The following is a 19054-nucleotide window of genomic DNA, read 5'->3' as shown; positions in this document are numbered from 1 at the left end:
TGTGGCCTTCACCTGGCAGGGCCTGGGTTCCTCTAATGTCTAAATTCAGGGCACAGATCCTGCTGGGACTTCTGTCATCATCCTGAACTGTGCCTTTGACTCTCAATCAGCACTCAGAAGGTCTCTGGTCGGTGTGGCAGCAGCCCCAAAGGGAGGTGTCGCTTTTTTTTTTTTTTTTTTTGGGTTTTTCGAGACAGGGTTTCTCTGTGGTTTTGGAGCCTGTCCTGGAACTAGCTCTTGTAGACCAGGCTGGTCTCGAACTCACAGAGATCCGCCTGCCTCTGCCTCCCGAGTGCTGGGATTAAAGGTGTGCGCCACCACCGCCCGGCTAGGGAGGTGTCTCTTATACCATGTGGTTGTGTGTGGTAAAGGAAGATGCTACATAAGGAGGAAGTGTTGGCCCCAGAACAGCAAGAAAAGCACCAGGCCTAACTCATGTGGGGTCAGTGACTCCGCTGCAGAGGGAAGATGCGCGGAGCAGAACTCCCATTAGCCTTTCTAAAAGACCCCGCCCTGCCTGCATGGCCACCGCCTAACCCATTCTACACCGTATTTGTATTGATTTATTAGTAAGGCTTAAAATAAAACATCATTGACAGAGGCCGCCCTGGGACTCCCTGTACGTGGATGCTCACGTTCCCTGAGAGCACAGTTTGTTCTGAGACACAGGAAGGACAGAGGTAACAAAACAGGAGGTGAGCTCTGCACATTGTGTTCCTGTGTGTCTAGAAGACAAGGGTGAGAAATGGGACACCCCAGCCTTATCTGCTCTTGTGCCCCAAGTGCCACCAAGCCATCCTACTACTTCCCTATGGCGGCATCCTGAACCTTCTGTAGCAGAAACTCTTTTCACCCACCCCTTCCTGCCACTCTCAGGGAAAACTGCCAGTGTTTCCCAGACTGCTCCAAGTTCCTCCTGAGCGGGTAGCCCTTCCAAACTCGGGACACTTGCCCTCTGGTCTCCACTCATGTCCCTTCCTTACTTCTCCGTGTCTATGGGACTCCATGCTGCCACGGGTGAAGATGAGGTCTCTGGTGGTTCCTGGCAGGACAGCCCAGGTAAGCGAGTGTGTGCTGTCACACACGGAGGGACCCAGACCTGTCTTGGGTTTGTCTAGCCCCCAAACTGGCATCATGTCCGATCTGGAAGATTAGGACAGTTTAGGGCAAGGTCCAGGGGAGAGGCTGTGGCTGTTGTAGGTCATTAGGAAAGATACTGAGTGGGCATCAGAAAGGATGCCCTCTTCCCGCAGGGTTGACCTCTTTTCTCTTTCCAGTGCAGAGAAGGCCCTGGTCTACTCTGGAGCAAAGGTCCTCAGATGCTAAGGAAAATCAATGACTTCCATCTTCCAGGAGCCCCCCACCTGGTGTCCCATCCACTCAGGTAGTGGCCTGGCTAACCCTTGCCAGCTACACCCACCCACGGCCAACTTTACCTCCTCCCACCTTCCAAAAGCCAATTCCCTCGGCACCTCCTGCAACCCTTCCTCTCACCAGCCAGGTTCCTGCTGGGTCCCCCTGCTCTCAGTTCATACCTCTTAGGCCCCCAAATCTGTCTCACCCTGCCACCAGCAGTCCCTTAAACTTCTCTCAGGCTCTCTGCCTGCAGGTCAAAGGAAGCCCACCTCTGCTGTTCTTCGGGCACCTGTGAATTGTTGTCTAGGAAAACGTCATGCAGAACCATGACCTGGGTCTAGACACTGGCCTGTCCCATTCTTTCCTCCATGGATGTGTCCCACCAGAGGCCACCAACTGACCCCAGGTCAAGCGCAGCCTTCACCATGCTTTCTAGAGTTCCCCAACTACGGCCTCATCTATGACCTTCCACAGACCAGCCACGCTGATGAGGGCAGATGGGACCAGAAGGCCTCTGTCACCTGAGCCCTGTCTACAAACTCACCTCCTCTCATGCAGGTCTGCCCGCCCATCAGCTGCTGTAGATAGTCTCTCTGACTCTGGGCTGTTGACCCTCCTGTAGCGTAGAGACCGTACTGGGGTTGTTGGGGAGTCTGGGGGGGCACGCACTGGGGAACTGGGGACCCCTACTCCTCGACTCTGCTCTTCCTCCACACAGGGGGTCTGTGGAAGAGAGGATACTGTGAGTTGGGGTTCACAAGTTGGCTACGGGTCAGAGGCTTTCTCACGTTTAAAAGAGACGAGGCGGGTTGGTGGCGGGTTGGGAGGATAGGGCCAAGGGCTGGGAACCCAGATGGGGAAGGCTACCCACACCCTTCTGCCTGGATGCAATTACTTTGCCAATGTTGATGCGCAGTTTGTTGCGGTTGACATCTGTCTCCTCCCACACTTCAGCCTCAGGACCCCCAGTGTGGGGGACAAGGTGGGGACCAGGGCCCAAGCCCTCTGGCAGCCTCCCAGGCAGGATCGGGGGTGCATTCTCCTGGTCACTCAGGTGCTCGCCCTGGAGCACGTCCTCAGTGTTCTCGCGAAGCAGGTCCCCTGGTACTGGAGTCACGTTGACCACTCTGGGGAGAGCAGGAGAGTCATGGGTAAGACTGGAAGGGACGTCCTCTTGTCTCCTTGACTTCCTGCCAGTACAGGCCCTGGGGAAATCTCCAGAGTGGACACAACTCCATTGCCATCCCTGACCCACAGGCCTCTGAGACCAGACCATCCTCACGCTGGCAGGGACTGGCACATCCCCACTGAGCCCCTCCTTTTTAGGGGACCCGTGAGTTTCCCAGCCCTTGCTGCAGCCCACTATCAGTGTCTGGCTCCTTCCAGACCCCACAGAAGTCTGAAAAGACCCCATATACTCCTTATCCAGAGACCTTTCTAAAAAGATGCATTTACTTTTATGTGTATGAGTGTTTTGCCGCATGTATGTCTGTACACCATGTGTGTGCAGTGTCTGAGAAAGCCATAAGAGGGCACTGGATCCCCTGGTCTGGAGTTACAGACAACTGTGAACCACCATGTGTATGCTGCGAATCTAACCCAGGTCCTCTGCAAAAGCGGCCAGTGTTCTTAACTGCTGAGCCATCTCTTAAGTTTCATTTCATTTTCTTTCTATTTTTGTTGTTTATTTTTATCTCTGTGTGTACACAAGAGTACATGATACCGTATGCATGTGGAAGTTGGATGACAACCTTAGCTGCTGGCTCTCCTTCCACCTTGAGGCGCAGCTGTGGCGTGTGTGTGTGTGTGTGTGTGTGTGTGTGTTCACCTGTGTGCATGCATGTGGAGGCCAAGGGTTGGTGTGGGAATGTCTTCCTCTAAGGTTTTTTTTTTTTTTTTTTTTTTGAGACAGTGTCTTACTATGTTGTCCTGCCTGGTCTGGAACTTGCTATGTAAAGCAGGCTGGTCTCAAATTCCCGGAGATCTGCCTGCCTCTGCCACCTGAGTACTGGGATCAAAGGTGCGTGCTACCCCACCTAGCCCTCACCCTGTGTTTTGAGACAGGGTCTCTCAATGGACCTGGAACTCGCCATTTCAGCTGGACTGACTGGCCAGCTGCCCCCCTCCCCAGGTCCACTGAAGTAAGGTTCTCACGTGCATCTGGGCCAGCTGAGCTGTAAGCTCAGGGGTTTCTGTCCCTACACCTGTCTCGCCATAGGGACACACAGATTCCAGGGGTGCACTACTGTGTCTCCTTTCTGTGGGTGCTGTGGACCCTACCTCAGGCCCTCACACTTGGGCCTCGGTGATTTATCCGCTGAGCCACATCCCTAGTCTCTTCTTTCTGTTTTTAAAACGGAGTCTCCCTGTGTAGCCCAAGCTAGTCTCAAACTCATAATCCTCCTGCCTCATCCTGCAATTAGATACGTACCCTCATGCCCCACTTCTCCGAGTAACCTCAGTATAGAACTGGGCCACTGTGGTGTGCCAGCAATTTCTGTGACATCTTCCTCCCAAAGGCGGCCCTGGATTAGGTGGTGTGACGGCTAAGTCTTGGCTGTCTACTTGACTCCGTCTGCATTTAACTAAAACCTAAACAGCCAGGCACACCTGTGAGGGAGTGTTCTTAAATCATGTGGAGTGAAAAAAAACCCACTTCCAACCTGGATCTATCTTTAAGGTGAGAAGATCCACCTTGAATCCAGACCTTTCCAAGTCAGAAACCCACCTTTGATCTGGGCCACGCCTTCTGCCTTCAGCCTTATAAAGGACACGGAGGGCAGAAGCTTGCTCTCCCTTTGCCTGCTTGTTCTTGCTGTCACGGGCAAATTCATTCTTTCACTGGCCTTAGAGCCTACTTCAGTGTATACTGAAGACCAGCAGAGACATCCAGCCTCGAGGACTGAATAACTACCAATTCTTGGACCTTCCATTGATAGACAGCCGTTGTTGGACTAGCTGGATCACAGCCTATAAGCCATCTTAATAAATATATTCATTCTATAAGTCTTGTTTCCCTAGGGAACCCTGACTGGTAGAGGTGGGACCCTTTAGTCAGGATTCTCCCCCAGACACCCTTCCGTGTGCCTCACACGGTTCTGAAACCACTGGCCACATCCCAGCATTGGCCGAGGCCCTGTGAGCCCTGTGGGGTCTGGATGTGAGGTATACAAGCTCGTCGTCTGCAATGAGGAAGGGAGGCTGTGGCTCAAGTCGCTTCACCCAGGATCTCTTCCTTAGTCAAAAGATCTAAATGAGCCAGGCGGTGGTGGCGCACACCTTTAATCCCAGCACTCGGGAGGCAGACACAAGCGGATCTCTGTGAGTTTGAGGTCAGCCTGGTCTACAGAGCGAGTCCCAGGCTAGCCAAGGCTGCAGAGAACCCTGTCTTGAAAATAAACAACAAAAAAGCTCCAAGAAGATACCCACTCCAGCTCAGATTCAGCGTAGACCGTGACGGAATAGCTCAAGAACCCAGCATGAAGACACAACCAGGGTCCAAGGAGGATGAGAGGGGCTGGCCCCCTGGGTGACCGCCCCACGCACCGTGATGCCCCCCTCCCCCCGCTCAGACTCACCCGAACATGGCTGCTGTCTGCCGGGTGTTCTGCTGGGGTGGGGTGGAGGTGCTTGTGGACAGGAGGGTATCAGTGCCTGCCTTCTCCCAGTCAAAGGCCTCATTCTCAGCAATGCCCCGTTCCTTCATGCTATTCTCAAACACCGACATGATCAACTGCAGGGGGTGGGGGTGGCAGGAGGGTAGAGAGGTGACCCCGGGGCTAGCCAGGTGAAAGGGGCAATGGCTGGGATAGCAGTGGGAGGAAGATGGGGACTTCCGGCTCAGAGACGGGCCTAGAGGGGGCACTGGAAGGAGAAGGGCACATGGGTTTCAAAGGAAAACATAGCACAAAGCCCTATGCAAATTATCATCTTGGATTAAGCCCACCAGATGGACACTAGTCCCCTGAGACCTGTCCCCTGAGGACAGTCTCCAGACTCTTCCGCCATTCCTGTCATCTTAACAGGCACATCAGTGGCCCTGAACCACTGGGTTCCCTCGTGGTCTTAGGCCTCTCTGCAGGCTGCTGCCTCTGATGGGGTGCCTTTCCCACCGTCCTCCCTGACACCTGCCTTACCCTCGCATACAGCTCCCCTCATCACCGGGCACAGAGCCTTTCCTTCTGCATTATCTCCATGCTTCTCTGCCCATTCTTCACCTCTGGCAGTCATCACGGGGCTCAGTGTGTAGGTGTGTGTAACCGTGTGGACCAAGGGACTCAATGAGGCCGAGCCAGGGCAAGAAGTGGGGTGTCAGCTCACCAGCAACTGGGATGCTGGGTCCAAGAGGTAGCAAGTGGCTACAAAACTCTGAGCAGCCCAGGTCATTCAAGGTTGGGCTGGCTCTCTTCAGAGCCAGACTTGCTTTGGTGTCTACTGCATGACGGACACCGAGTCCTTGCAGTGGGTATCACTGTGCCTCATGCACGGCGGTTTCTGGGCAAACACTGATGATGTGCGTCTACAGTCTCCAAACAGAGCGACAGGTACCGTGAGGTGTGGTGACGGAGCCGTGGGGAGAGTTAGACCTGGAGTCAGGCAAGCATCCCTCCCCACAGTGATGTCGATGAGGGTGGTGGCGTGAGGTATCACCTTGTCACGTCACAGTCATTGTGACTGTGCTACAGCGTACTCCAGGGTGCGGTGATGCGGGCACCTTCAGTCACATACACAATGTGACACACAATTATGTGTAGTACATAACACTGTGTGCTTGACTTTGGGTTATGTGTTTATTTTTTTTAATTATGTGTATATGTGAGTCGGGGGTATACATATGAATGCAGGTGCCGTGGGCCAGAAGATGCTGTCAGGTTCCCTGGAGCTGGGCTTGTATGTAGTCGGGAAACTCCCGACATGGTGCTGGGAACTGAACTTGGGTCCTCTGCAGGATCAGCATGCGCTGTTGACCAATGCAGCCTTCTCCTAGCCCTGATCTTTGTTGTTGTTGTTACTGAGACAGGGTCTCCTGTGCAGCCCAGGCTGACTTCCTGCTTCTGCCTCATGGGTTCTGGGACTACAGCTGAGTATCACCACACCTGGCAACACTAGTTTTTAAATCACTATTTTAGAACATATGCCCTCTACTTACAGAAAGAAAAGTTGACTGAGGTTGGTTTTGTGGCTATGTTGGTAGAATGTCTGCTCATCTGCCATGCAGGAAGCCCTGGGTTCAGTCTCAGGCACAGCACAGCACAGCACTGGGCATGGTGGGACACGTCCTAAATCCCAGCATTTTGGAGGTGGAGGTAGGAGGGTCAGAAGTTCAAGGGCATCTTCAGCTACACAGTGAGTCTGAGGACATCTGGTCTACATGAGACCTTGTCTCAAAAGCAGCAGCAGTTGTACTCTGCCACAGCGTGCTTGGGAGGCTCGTGTTTGCTGGTCTCCCATTTGGGTCATTTTTCTCTAGAGTTTTACTTAATCTCATCTTGTTTGCCATGCTGTAGGACCAGGGGTACGAAGGGGAGGTCCTGTCCAGGTTTGGGAAGTGAACTCTTACAATGGTCATTCAGTGACATTTTAAGGATGGCCTGTACCCTGTCCACTAGCGATGCATCACTGTCTCTGAGCCCCTCTTAACCACGACGTCTATCTACCCTCAGTTTCCCATCTATGAACGATCATCCCAGTTAGCTTCCTGCAGCGTTCTGCTGCCAAACACATGATGGTCACCCCGCTCCCAGGGTCTCACTATGTCACCCAGCTGGCCTGTCCTCAAACTCACAAAGACACCTGCCCCCTGCCCCAAGTGCTAGAATTAAAGGTATGTATGACCATGCCCCTGCCTCAGACACTTGACTGTGATAACACAGGAATACTACGTATACTGGGGAGGGTCAGCTCTTGAGAAGTCTGAGCATAGACTGCTTTAAACACTTTGGTACAGGTAGAAGATCAAGGGGACAGACGCAGGGGCAATCTTGAAGTATGCCAGGCTACAAGGGGGCATCACTGCTGGGGGCCAGCAGCTTCTCAGTCGTGCCCCAGGCTGTGGGTACCTGGTAATCAGGCTTGGTGAAGTAGTCAAGGCTGGCGATGTGGTCCAGAAAGAGATGGAACTCCGAGGGCATGTGCTTCAGCAGCATCCGGTGTTCGTATTTCTCCTTGATCATCCCCACCTGCTCCTGGAGGGGTGCGGACACGGACACAGCAGGTGAGGCCCAGCTGTTTTACCCTCTGCCTCTTCCACCCAGCGGCGGGAGCCTCACCTTGTCCTTGATCTTCCTCCAAGGTAGCTGGCCCACTGCAAACTCCACCAACATGTAGAAGAGGGACCACAGGTCATCGTGGCGGCCCATCTCCTGAGAGGTACAGAGAGCATCACCTGCAGTCCTCACGCCCTCCTCTGAGAAGAGGTGGTGGACCCTTTTCTGGGGACGTCTGACACCCGGACCCAGACAGATAAAGCTGGGATCTCTCTGACTGTGGCTCGTCCTATATCTCAGCATGCAGACACCACACTAAATGGTTCTGCGCACGTTTTGTCCCTTTACCAGGGATTTTCAGTGAGAAGAGAGATGATGGGAACCCAGAAGAGAAGGACATCACGGGCAGCCAATGGTGACACCTTCCTCCCACTCCAGGTTTCAGGGGCTGACTGGCTGCAGCCCACACCCCTTTCTTTTCTCCCCACTTCGATATCCACGGCCCACTTCATACCCAAGTTTGTTCTTCTGCCCTTAGTGCTTAACTCAGGCTAGGCCGCTCACTCACCCGGTTCTTGTGGGCATTGACCGAGGCATAGCGAACAGTCCCCCGGAACCCGGCCACATTCCGAGGCTGCGCAAAAGAGACAACAGCTCAGTCACACTGTCAACCCTCCCACCACCAAGACTAACTGCCCACCTCATCCCGATACCCAGGCTGTTATCCCAGGGTGGGATGTACTGATAACTGAAAAGAACCCAAGCCTGCTTAGGCAGCCACAAGGAAGACAGTGAAGTGTTCCCGACCAGAGAATCCTTAGAGCCCCCACCATCCTCACGCCTAGTGGTACTCACGGGCCGGACGTCCCCTGTAGTGTTAGTGTACTGCCGGGCCAGCCCAAAGTCCAACATGTAGCACTTTCTGTAGGTGGAAGGCAGCCGGCCCATGGCAAAGTTGGACTGTGGGAAGAGAGCAGCTGTGAACTGGGGTCCAGCACCCCCAGACCCACTAAGACACTGCTGTGCCGGCGTTGACGGGCCCCCCACCCATGAATCTTACATCCACCCACATTCATAGGAGTACGGCTGTCGTATCTCAGCAATAGAGCAGGTATGGCTATCCTCAATTTAGAGACACAGGAAGGGAGGGTCAAAGGCTCAGGGGGTGAGATGTCCCCTCAATCACAGAACTGGTGAAAACAGGCTTTGAGTGCCGGTCCACCCTGCTCCAAACCCTCAGCTCCCTACAGGGGCAGAGAGGCTTGGTTTGGCTGCCTGGCTCAAAATCAGCCGCCCTGTGCCTTTTCTTGCCGTGTGCTCTTAGGCCGCTCACCCAGCTTTACCCCTTTAGGTTAGAGGACTGTACTTTATTTTTCTAGCACCAAGATCCAAGATGCCACAGAAAGTCAGGTGGCCTCTCCTGACCTCCTCACCTCTAGACTGAGGACTACACGGGGTCGTGGACAAGAGATGCAGAATGGAGGGCAGAGATGAGAGCCGGGCACTCGGCCTGGCATGGCCGAGAGGTGAGAAAGGAGATGGGGTTCGGTGGATCTAGAAATGCTCAAGTCAAGAGGCTCGGGCACTGGAGCGGAGCAGCCAGGCTCCGGCACTGGAGCGAGCCGAGCAGCCAGGCTCCGGCACTGGAGCGGAGCAGCCAGGCTCGGGCACTGGAGGGGAGCAGCCAGGCTCGGGCACTGGAGCGAGCCGAGCAGCCAGGCTCCGGCACTGGAGGGGAGCAGCCAGGCTCCAGCACAGGAGGGCTCAGGCGCATCGCTCACCGGCTTGATGTCCCGGTGCAGGAAGCCCACGGAGTGAATGGCTTCGATGGACTCGAGGATCTGCTTGCCCAGCCGCAGTGTAGTGCTTAGCGTGAACGTACCCCTCGGCTGGCTGCGGCGCAGGTCAGCCAGGTTCCGACCCTGGGTGGGGTGGGCGAGATGGACAAGATGGGATAGGAGGGGAACTTTGCAGCTGCCATGGTGACGGCCACCCAGCCTTGCCCCCAAGGGTTATGCCTACCCTCTACCCATCGCATCAGGAACTGAAGCCTCCCCTCCCCATGCTCCGCCCAAGTCACACGCTAGCTCTCTCCGGGAAAGAGGCAGGAGGACAGGTCCCAGGGACATACCTGCAGCTGCATCACCACGTAGTTAAACTTCTCGTTCCGGCCACAGCCAATGAACCTGCACACGTGGTCCTTCCCTGCAGGGCACAGAAACAGGGCCTCCCAAGTCCCATTCCTTCCTCCTCACCAGCCACAGACAGGCTCTGGCGTGCCCTACCTCACACACACACACACACACACACACACACACACACACACACACACACAATGTCGTGCCCACCTAGCTCTTATGAGGGTTACGAGAATCTGAAGCGTTTTAACCTTGGAGCCACTTAGCCATCTCTCTGGAACACTCTTGAATCCTTCCCCAGCCCTGGTTCCAGGAACGCCTCTTTAAGGGCCTACAACCCCCACCCTAGTTCTGCCTTCTAACACTCTGGCCCCACTGTTGTCTGTAAGCCATGACCACCTCAGTTGGCCATCACCCACAGACTCCCTCATCGCTCTCCATCGCTCTCTTATGCTCTGGCCCCATCTTTCCTGGCTCCATCACCTCTTCCTTCCCATGCCCCAGCCCCAGGGTGGTACCTTGAAGCTTTTTGAGCACAGCCACCTCCATCTTGAGAACCTGCTTAGGCTGCTGGGCTGATTCCACCTTGAGGGCCACATTCTCCCTTGTCAGCAGATCCATGGCCTCGTAGATCTCACCAAAGCCCCCACCCCCGATCTTTTTCAGCTGTGGATGAGGGAAAGAACTGTGCTCAGGGATCAAGCTGGACAGTTCCTTAACCCACTTCTGCTGATCATCTTCTCCACTGACTGCAGATGTATTCTTGAAGGGGAGGACCCACCTGCCCCACCCAGTCAGTGCCCACACCTCCTCTCCTCTGAGACAGACAGCTCAGCCCATGAGTATAGATCTCTTCCAACACACACACACTCACTCACACACACATACACACATTCACACACTCACACACATATACTCACACACATTCACATACACACACTCACATACACACATTCACTCACACACACATACACACACATATACTCACACACATTTCACATACACACACTCACATACACACACTCACATACACACACATATACTCACACACATTTCACATACACACACTCATACACACTCACTCACATACACATACTCTCTCACACACACATTCACACACACACAGGACCAGACAGGTGTCTGAATAGGTGCAGAAGAGAAGAGGCATGTGGCTTCAGGCAGACATGGAAACAGCCCTGATGATACAGAGTTTTAGAGATTGTGGGTCATCCTGCATCTCTTCTCTAAAAGGAGAGCAGGGCCGGGGGTGTAGCTCAGTTAGGACAGTGCCTGCTTGGCATGCATGAAGTCCCAGGCTAGATCCCCAGTACCACATCCACCAGGCCTGGAGATGCACACTGGGGAAGGAAGTAAAGGCTCAGTACCAGCCTGTGCTACATAGTAGGGCTAGCCTGGAATATCTGAGGCCCTGTCTCCAAAGAAGGGGAGGGAGGAAAAGAGAGAGGGAGAGACACATGGGTAGGAGCTTAGCAAGTAAAGGTGCTTCCTGTCAATTCTGACATCCTGAGTTTGATCCCCAAGACCCACATAAAAGGAGTGAGCCAGGGGGCTGGAGAGATGGCTCAGAGGTTAAGAGCACTGCCTGCTCTTCCAGAGGTCCTGAGTTCAATTCCCAGCAACCACATGGTGACTCACGCCATCTATAATGAGATCTGGTGCCCCTTCTGGTCAGCAGAACACTGTATACATAATAAATAAATAAATCTTTAAAAAAAAAAAAAAGGAGCGAGCCAATGGCCTCAAGCTGTCCTCTGACTTCTATGCACACATCATGGCACACAGAGCCACGCCGCACATCAATAAATATAAAAAGAAAATAATAACAGTTAAGGACAGAAGAGGAAGGGAGAAGTTTCTTGAGCAAGGGTAGGAAGCAAGGAAAGAGGAAGGGAAAGGAGGAGAGAGAAGCGAATGCTGTCCTACTCTGACGGACGCTACCGGACAACAGAAGCCTAATAACCCGGTGGGGACGGCCCGGGGGAGCGCTGACCTCGGGAGCCAGTAACCTGTCCGCACCCTTTCACAGCGCCTGTGTGTAAGCACAGACGGCAGGGTAGGTGAGACAGGGCTCACAAGCACCACCACCGTTTCCCAGGCTCCACAGCACATGTGAGGACCATCTGACTCCCCACAGTGCACACGGGAAAGCCACAGGGCCCAGGGCCTGTAATGCCTTGGCTGTAAATAACGGGCTTGCATTTTCTCTAGACTCCATCAACTGGAGACAGAACCTGTGAGTGTAGAACCTGTAAGGTTCCAGGACATGGGCTGCTTGGCACTGCCAAGTGCGGGAGCTGATGCTGAAGCCCCCAGAATCCCTGCTGGTGGGAACATACCTAACACCTACTCCCCAGTCTCCCAGGGCCCCTGCTTCTTTATTGGCCTTTTCCTCAAATTGAGCCGATTTCTTTCCCATTTGCCACCCATCCCTAGGGCAGGGGTCTAGTTGTGGCACTCATCCATCCAGTACCCTTTCCTCCTGCTCCGTAATGACGGCATGCTTATTTATCAAAAGATACAGTGGGGCTGGAGTGATGGCTCAGCCATTAAAGGCTAGGCTCACAATCAAAACATAAATTTACTTTAAGACCACAGACAAAAACTCAGTCTAGAATATGAATATATTACTTTCTATAACAATGAAGCCATAAGCTGCTATGCTCACTACCCTAAGGTATCATGAGCCGAAAGCATCCAGGCCCATGAACTGCACGAGGCAGACCCTTGGGAGAACCCCCTTCTGACCCTTTCAGGCCATCTCTCCTCTTCTGTATGTTCTAGTGATCCCACCCCCATCAAAGGACCCCCCTAAAGTAGAGAAGAAGCCCAGCCCAATGGAGCCTGTTTATTTGGGATGGATGCCCTTTTCTTGGCTCCACTTTGGGCAACCTAAAGTCATCTCAGTTTCAAAAACTATTTGGGCCTCTTCTTTTTCTCCTCAGTAAGAGAGAGTCGAATTGAAACAAGTCACAAAGACCTTTTCAGCCCCTAGACTCCAATTCTTGCATGGGCTGAGTTTTGCTGACTGTGTTGCGGCAGCAGACAGATCTCAACCTGCCTTCTGATTGCAGAACTTGGCAAGTTAGCTAATCCCATCTATGAAACAGGTGTGCTGGTAATCGCTGTATCTACTACATCAGTGCCCGAGATAAACTACAGAGGACACCTTCACAGCCTCTGAGGATGGAAAGTGTCCAGAGAGGCTGGAGAGATGGCTCACGGGTAAGGGGACTGGCTGTTCTTCCAGAGGACCTGGGTTAAATACTCAGCACCCACATGACAGCTCACAACTCTCTGTAGCTCCAAGATCTGACACCCTCACACAGACACACATGCAGGCAAAACATCAATGCACATAATAAATTATTTTTTATAAGGCACAGAACAAACACTAAGACTTTCATTTCTGCTGTTTGTTATGTGGCTTGCAAGGATCACCCCTCGAGAACAACTTACTGTTTTTATCTTTTTTTTAGGGCAAAGAAATTTATTTACAACTTACAGTGATCCTAGATCACTGACCCCCCATTTCTCCTGGTTGCAGTCCATCTCTGATCCATGATTTCCGGTCCCCTTACCCCTACATCAGCCCCACCCCTCCCCGGTCTCTCTAGCTCTCCAGGGAGGGAACAGAAGGACAGTCCAGGTCTGGCGTACTTGCCCCCTCCACAGCCACTACCCTCCCTCCGTCTCCTCTCTCCTCATACACGCCTATCCTTCACAGAGCACAACAAGGTCTTTAGTCTAAACTCTGTGTGTGAACAGTCTTTTTCTCGCCTTCTCAGTACAAATGTTATTCAGTCTGCCATCTGCCAGACACCAAGTCCATGTGCCAGGGACCCGGGGGTCTTGAAGGGGCGCTCCTCACTTCGCCAAACACCCCTTCCTTTTATGGCTGCCCTGGCTCCCCCTGCATTTCTGTCCAGTTACTCTACCTCTCAGGAATCCCCCTTCGGGGGCCCTAAGAATCTCCTCCCTAACACCCCAACTCCCAATTCCTGAAAATGCTCTCCTTGGACCTCTGAGGACCTGCGCAGCCGGGTGACTGTTGCCATGGAGATCCACCGGCACCCTGACCCCACCCTCTTCTCCAACCCAGCAGGCCTAGTGAGCCAGCTGAGCCCCATCACACCAAAGCACAGGGACGCGCACACACGAACACAACGCTATACAGTGAAACAAATCTGACCTCTATGGTTCTTTCTTCCCCTCTGGATCCCCATTTCCGTGCAGACCCCACGGTCGCACACACTTTTCCCACACTATACTATCCTACATCACCCCGCCCTACAATAAAGAGGGTACCAGGGTGCTTTACAGCGATGGAGAAAAAAGGATTTGGTCGAGGCTGACTGGCAGTAGGTCTGGTTCCCTAGACACAACCACTGCTCCAACCCTTACATAGCCCCCTCCCACCCAGGATATCATTCTCCCCCGACAAAGAAACTCGGACTACAACTCCCAGCAGGCCCAGGAGCCTGAAGTCCTGGGTTGGAGGAACAGGGCACGCTGGGAGATGGAGTCTCGGCGTGTTGCACCTGCCGCAGGAACCCGGCAAGGGAGGAGGGTGGATGGAGAAGAGGGAGTGCGGATGCGGTGGGAGCAGCCTAAAGGGCCTCTTTCCTCAGACCCAAGCCTTTCCGTCCTCTGCGGAAACGGAGGAACACATGCTCACTCAATGTCCTTCCCCAAGGTGCGGCAGAGAAGGAGCCCCCTCCCCCACCATCCTCCTCCGCACCACGGGCTCTGCAGCTCACACCTAGGCATCCAACCAGGAGTTGTTCAGGCTAGGCTGGACCAACACGAGGAAGGGGTGAGAGGGAGCCGGGTTGGAGAGAGGGTACTGGGAGAATGTGTGGACAAAAAATAACATTTGATCAGTATGCAAAGGAGATCGAGGACACCTCCCACTTAGGGTAAGGGCTCCAAGGGCACCAGTCTTGGGAAGTCTCCAGATCTCTGCTTCTCCTTTCCCAGACCCCTCCCTCTGCCCAGCTAGGTCACTCACTCACCACCTTCCAGCGATCTTTGACCACGTAGTTGGCCGGCAGGATGTCGGCCTGCTCCCCTCCCCCACTCATGTTGGTTTCGTCCTTAAGAGCAGCCGCTAGGCACTGCATCCGCCAGCCGGAGGGAGGGGTGTCCGCAGGGCCTGCCCTTGGGGGGCCATCTACCTGGGAGAGTGAGGAAGGGCAGTAAACAGCCTGGCGGACCCCCTAGACCACCTGACAGCTATGGAAAGAACCCCCATCTTGCTGGCAGGCATTCTTCCCAAGCCAGAGTGGGGGGGGGGGAGCTGATGCTGGGGGAGATATGATGGAGGTCAGGGAAAGGGAGGTGTGAAAATCAGCAACAGGACACACACACTGGAAACAGGAGAGGGCAGATGTGTGACCAAGCCATGGGTTTACCATGGAGACTTTCCAAACTAATGAGGGGAAGATGTGCTAGCCAGCGGGCATCCTAGGCTGAGACCCAAGAATGACAAGCCTGAGTCATTCATTCTACCTGTGGTCCCAAGCATCCACACCTAGACAGTGTCACAAAACTCCGGAGGAGCTGTGCCTTGCTGGTTGGCTGAACGGAAAGACCTACGGGTAAGTCATGAGATATCCTCATCAGAGTGGCCGGCCAGCCAACCAGAGAGATGTGACCATCAAGAAAAATGAGGACATGCACAACAGCCCCTTGAGGGTGGCATGAAGGCAGATGGATTGTAGCGAGTGGAGGCTGACCCCACTGGCAGCCACAAGACTTCCCTGTCTGTATGCCAGGATATGTGCCAACGGTGACCACAAGACAATGGACTCAAGCTATGGACTTCAGAGGAATGGTATCCCAGGGTCCACTCCACAGGGGCCAAGGTAGACTGAACTGGGGGCAAGCAGAGTAGTGAGTGCTGTCTGAGGGGAGGCAGAGTGACAGAGAGCCACAGGTCTGGGAAGGCAGGGGTGAGCAAGTTCATTTCCACATCTATGTGGAGTCAGCCAGGAGGAAGGCAGCTTCTACTGTGCTTAAGTGGATAAAAGTTGACATGGGAGACAGTATCCCAAGCGACAGAGGACTAAGACACAAGTTATCCAAAGATGTGTGTGCTGTGTTCATGGACCCCTCTGTATGAGTGGATTCTTGCTTTGTGTGCACATGTGTAGAGAAGGGACCAGCAAAGGTGACTTTCTGGAACCAGCATCTTCTCTTCTCATCTTTCATCTACAGATACTCTGTGTTCTGTGCCACAATCTAACCATGACCCTGGAGAGCCACACACAGGAGTGAAGGAAATCATTCAGGCTGGGGACTGGGCACAGGAGAGGCCGGAAGGGGCTGAGTTCTTTGTAAATGGGGTGGAACACCACAATTACTAATTGTGGCTAACTTCTTTGTAAATGGGGGGAAATGGACATTATAATCATCTCATGGACCTGAAACTCCTTGAGATGGCTAACTTCTCAGGTCCTGCGTCTAGACACCCTGACAAGGGCAGGGTGGGCTGGAAGGGACCTGAAACATTGGAATATAGGTCGAGACCAGACTGGGGCAGCTGAGCATGGTACCACACACCTGTGACCCCAGTACTCTTGGGGGGGGCAGGAGGATGAGGGATTCAAGACTAATCTTGGCTACACAGCAAGTTCAAGGCCAACCTGGGTTACAAGATACCCTGGCTGAAAACAAGAAAACAAAACAGGACCAAAACTAAGCAAAAAAGGCTAGAGAAGCAATCAAACTTGTGTGGAGGAGGCCTCCGCTGGAACTGGGCTGCAGCTTAATCCTTGTGTGGAGGAGACTATGGGCCCCAGCCCCAGCCCCAGCCCCAGCACAAGGGAAAGGGAAAAAGTTAAATTCAGGCTGGGGAGGAAACTCAGTCTTTGAGTACATGTTCAACATGGTCAAGGCACCAGCTTCAACTCCCAACACCACCAAAAATGTACTTTTTAATAAAAAAGGGTGGGAAAAGACCCTCACCGTCTAATCTGATAGGCTGAGTTTGATTCCTGATGGCCATGTGTTGAAAAGAGGGAACCAGACCCCTGCAATTTGTCCTCTGACCGCCACATGTGCACAGTGGCATGCATACACCTTCCACACACAAGGTGAATAAAAGGTACTCCCAAGGAGGGCTGAGAGATCTTGCTGTATCTCAGTCAGCATTTGAGATATCTTGATATAGCCCAATCAGCACAAGGTCCTACATTCAGTTCCCAGTACTGAAGAAAAAAAATAATAATTTTAAAAAGTTGAAGAATTGGAGGGACCTCAGTCCTGTCTGGTGGTCTCTGCAGGTGGATGAGACAAGAAAACTGGAATTGGTGGAGGGGAAAAACCTGGTCACCCTATCCACCACCCTTCACAGAGGATGCCCTCTGTGGACCCAAATTATCCCAGACTGGGTTGACAAGCTTGGCTGCTTGGTTACTGTCCTCTGAGGCCCCTTTGTGTGTGTGTGTGTGTGTGTGTGTGTGTGTGTGTGTGTAGGCATGCCTGTGTGTATGCATGAGAATGTGGGGTAAGTAGAGAGAGAGAGAGAGGAAAAGAGACAGAGAGAGAGGTGTTTAGAAGCATATCGTGGTTTGGAAACAGAAGAGTTGATGTCTGGCTATGCAAGGTGTGAGGAATCTTAGCGGCCAGGACAGGAGAGGCAAAGCCATGAGGAGCGATGGGAACAGGAGAAAAGAGGAGAGGAGGAGAGTGCAAGGAGCAGGGACTGTCGGAGTGACAGGATGAGGGGAGCGGGTAGGTAGACAAGAGACAGGAGATCATGATGGCAGGGACGGAGTGATGGAGCAACAGGATCACAGGAGGGGCTTCTGGGCACAGTTGGAGAATGAAAAGGGAGGCTGGTGGGTGGAAGGGAGGAACTGAGGATGGGAGTGAGGGTCTATAGACAGCTGGGTGACCTGTCAGAGCTGACAGGAGAGTGAGAAGGGAAATCATAGGGACGAGGGCTGGGGGAGGGGTTGTGGGGGAGGCAAGAAGGATGGGCTGGGGAGGGTGGGTCTGTGCGGGGGCAGGGAGCGGCTCCAGGCCTCAGGCTGCGGCCCAGGCAGTGTAGGCCAGCGTCCCATCTCCTGGCGGCGGAGGCGAAGACCGCTGCTGGATGGTAGCGGAGCCATGGAGGTGAGCCCGGCAGGAGGCCCGATGAACCCCAGAAGGGACCCCAGCCCGCCTGCCCGGCCCCGCCCCGCCTCACCTGCTCGGTGTCCGCTGCGGCTGCGGCTGCGGCTGCGGCGGTGAAGACAGCGGCACGGGGCGGCGCATCCCCCGGGGCCGGGGCGGGGCGGGGGCAGCTCAGTGCGGCGCTGGGCGGCCCACTCTCTCCCGCGGCGGCGGCGGCCTCCCGACCCCAACCATCCCGGCCCGGCCCGGCCCCGATCCTCCTCGGGCGACGGTGGCGACGGGCGGCAGCAGCAGCAGCAGCAGCAGCAGTAGCAGCGGAGTGGGGAGCTGCCCACAATGCACTGCGCCGCCAGCATCAGCACCAGCCCTGACATCACCGCCCCACCGCCCAGCCCTTACATCACTGCCGTTTTTCTGACATCACGTTCCACTCTGCTCCCCCCCCCCCCCGCCCCAGACCCTGCCTGAACACTCTCAGATGATCCTGTAAGAGCTACCGGGGCTTCTTAACTCATTTATGCAGTTCACTTGCCCACAGGCTCCTTACCTGTCCCCAGAAACCTCACTTGTCTCCATCACCTTTTATCTCCCCCAATTCCCAGAATATCCCCATTACTCCTTTACCCTCACCTGACCCCCGATTCCATCCTCTACATAGCCACGGTACTTCCTTCTTACGCCCTTCTTCTCCCTGTACCCATCCTTCCCATATGTCTCTGTCATGGTCTCTTCTGACACCACCCCACATTTGGAAACGCTACCTGTAACCCTCTCCTCATCTTGCACGTGCCTTCTCTCCTGGTTTACCTTCTCTTTCTTTGGCCCTTTCTTCCAACTACTGACAAATTCTGTCATTGTTTCTTATTGCTTACCAAACAAGATACACACTTTTTATTGTGACATTAAAAACTTCTCAACATGCGCCCATAAGGCTATTACTCTTCTGACAGATGGGATTACTCAGTATTCTCTGAATATACTCTACACCCTGCATCTCTCGGTTCCTTCTTCCATCGCTTATATCTTCAGCAAACACAGAGGGAGCATCTTCAACAACAGCAATAATAGCAGCAGCTACACCTGCCAGATACACTCGCTCATTTAATCTCTTGTAAGCACTCCTTGGAGTAAGAGCACTTAGCGTAGGGACCTGAGTTTGGATCTTAGCACCCGTGTGAACGCCAGGAGCCGTGCATTTCGGACATAGCCCGGGGG

The 19054-nt window shown here is 53.8% G+C and overlaps 1 protein-coding gene across 4 annotated transcripts in view; it reads right to left on the bottom strand.

The window, feature by feature from the left end:
- Ttbk1 (tau tubulin kinase 1) overlaps positions 1–18165 on the bottom strand; it is a 44407-nt gene extending 26242 nt beyond the window's left edge. For 3 of the 4 annotated variants that reach the window (XM_057794501.1, XM_057794503.1, XM_057794504.1), the window contains exons 1-12: positions 17913–18165; positions 14734–14895; positions 10219–10366; positions 9694–9767; positions 9344–9484; positions 8418–8522; positions 8131–8196; positions 7626–7718; positions 7416–7541; positions 4935–5089; positions 2252–2483; positions 1901–2079 (exon numbers count right to left, since the gene is read on the bottom strand). In XM_057794501.1, coding sequence (XP_057650484.1) covers positions 1901–2079; positions 2252–2483; positions 4935–5089; positions 7416–7541; positions 7626–7718; positions 8131–8196; positions 8418–8522; positions 9344–9484; positions 9694–9767; positions 10219–10366; positions 14734–14841 — 1427 coding nt within the window. In that variant the 5' untranslated portion in view covers positions 14842–14895; positions 17913–18165. The remainder of the gene's footprint in view (positions 1–1900; positions 2080–2251; positions 2484–4934; positions 5090–7415; positions 7542–7625; positions 7719–8130; positions 8197–8417; positions 8523–9343; positions 9485–9693; positions 9768–10218; positions 10367–14733; positions 14896–17912) is intronic. The other variant, XM_057794502.1, reaches the window with a different exon arrangement.
- Between the last annotated feature and the right edge of the window lie 889 nt (positions 18166–19054).

This window comes from Chionomys nivalis, chromosome 19 (genome assembly GCF_950005125.1).
Source record: "Chionomys nivalis chromosome 19, mChiNiv1.1, whole genome shotgun sequence".
NCBI lineage: Eukaryota > Metazoa > Chordata > Mammalia > Rodentia > Cricetidae > Chionomys > Chionomys nivalis.
The sequence above is the reverse complement of the archived record's forward strand: the minus strand, read 5'-3'. Positions and strand labels throughout refer to the sequence as shown.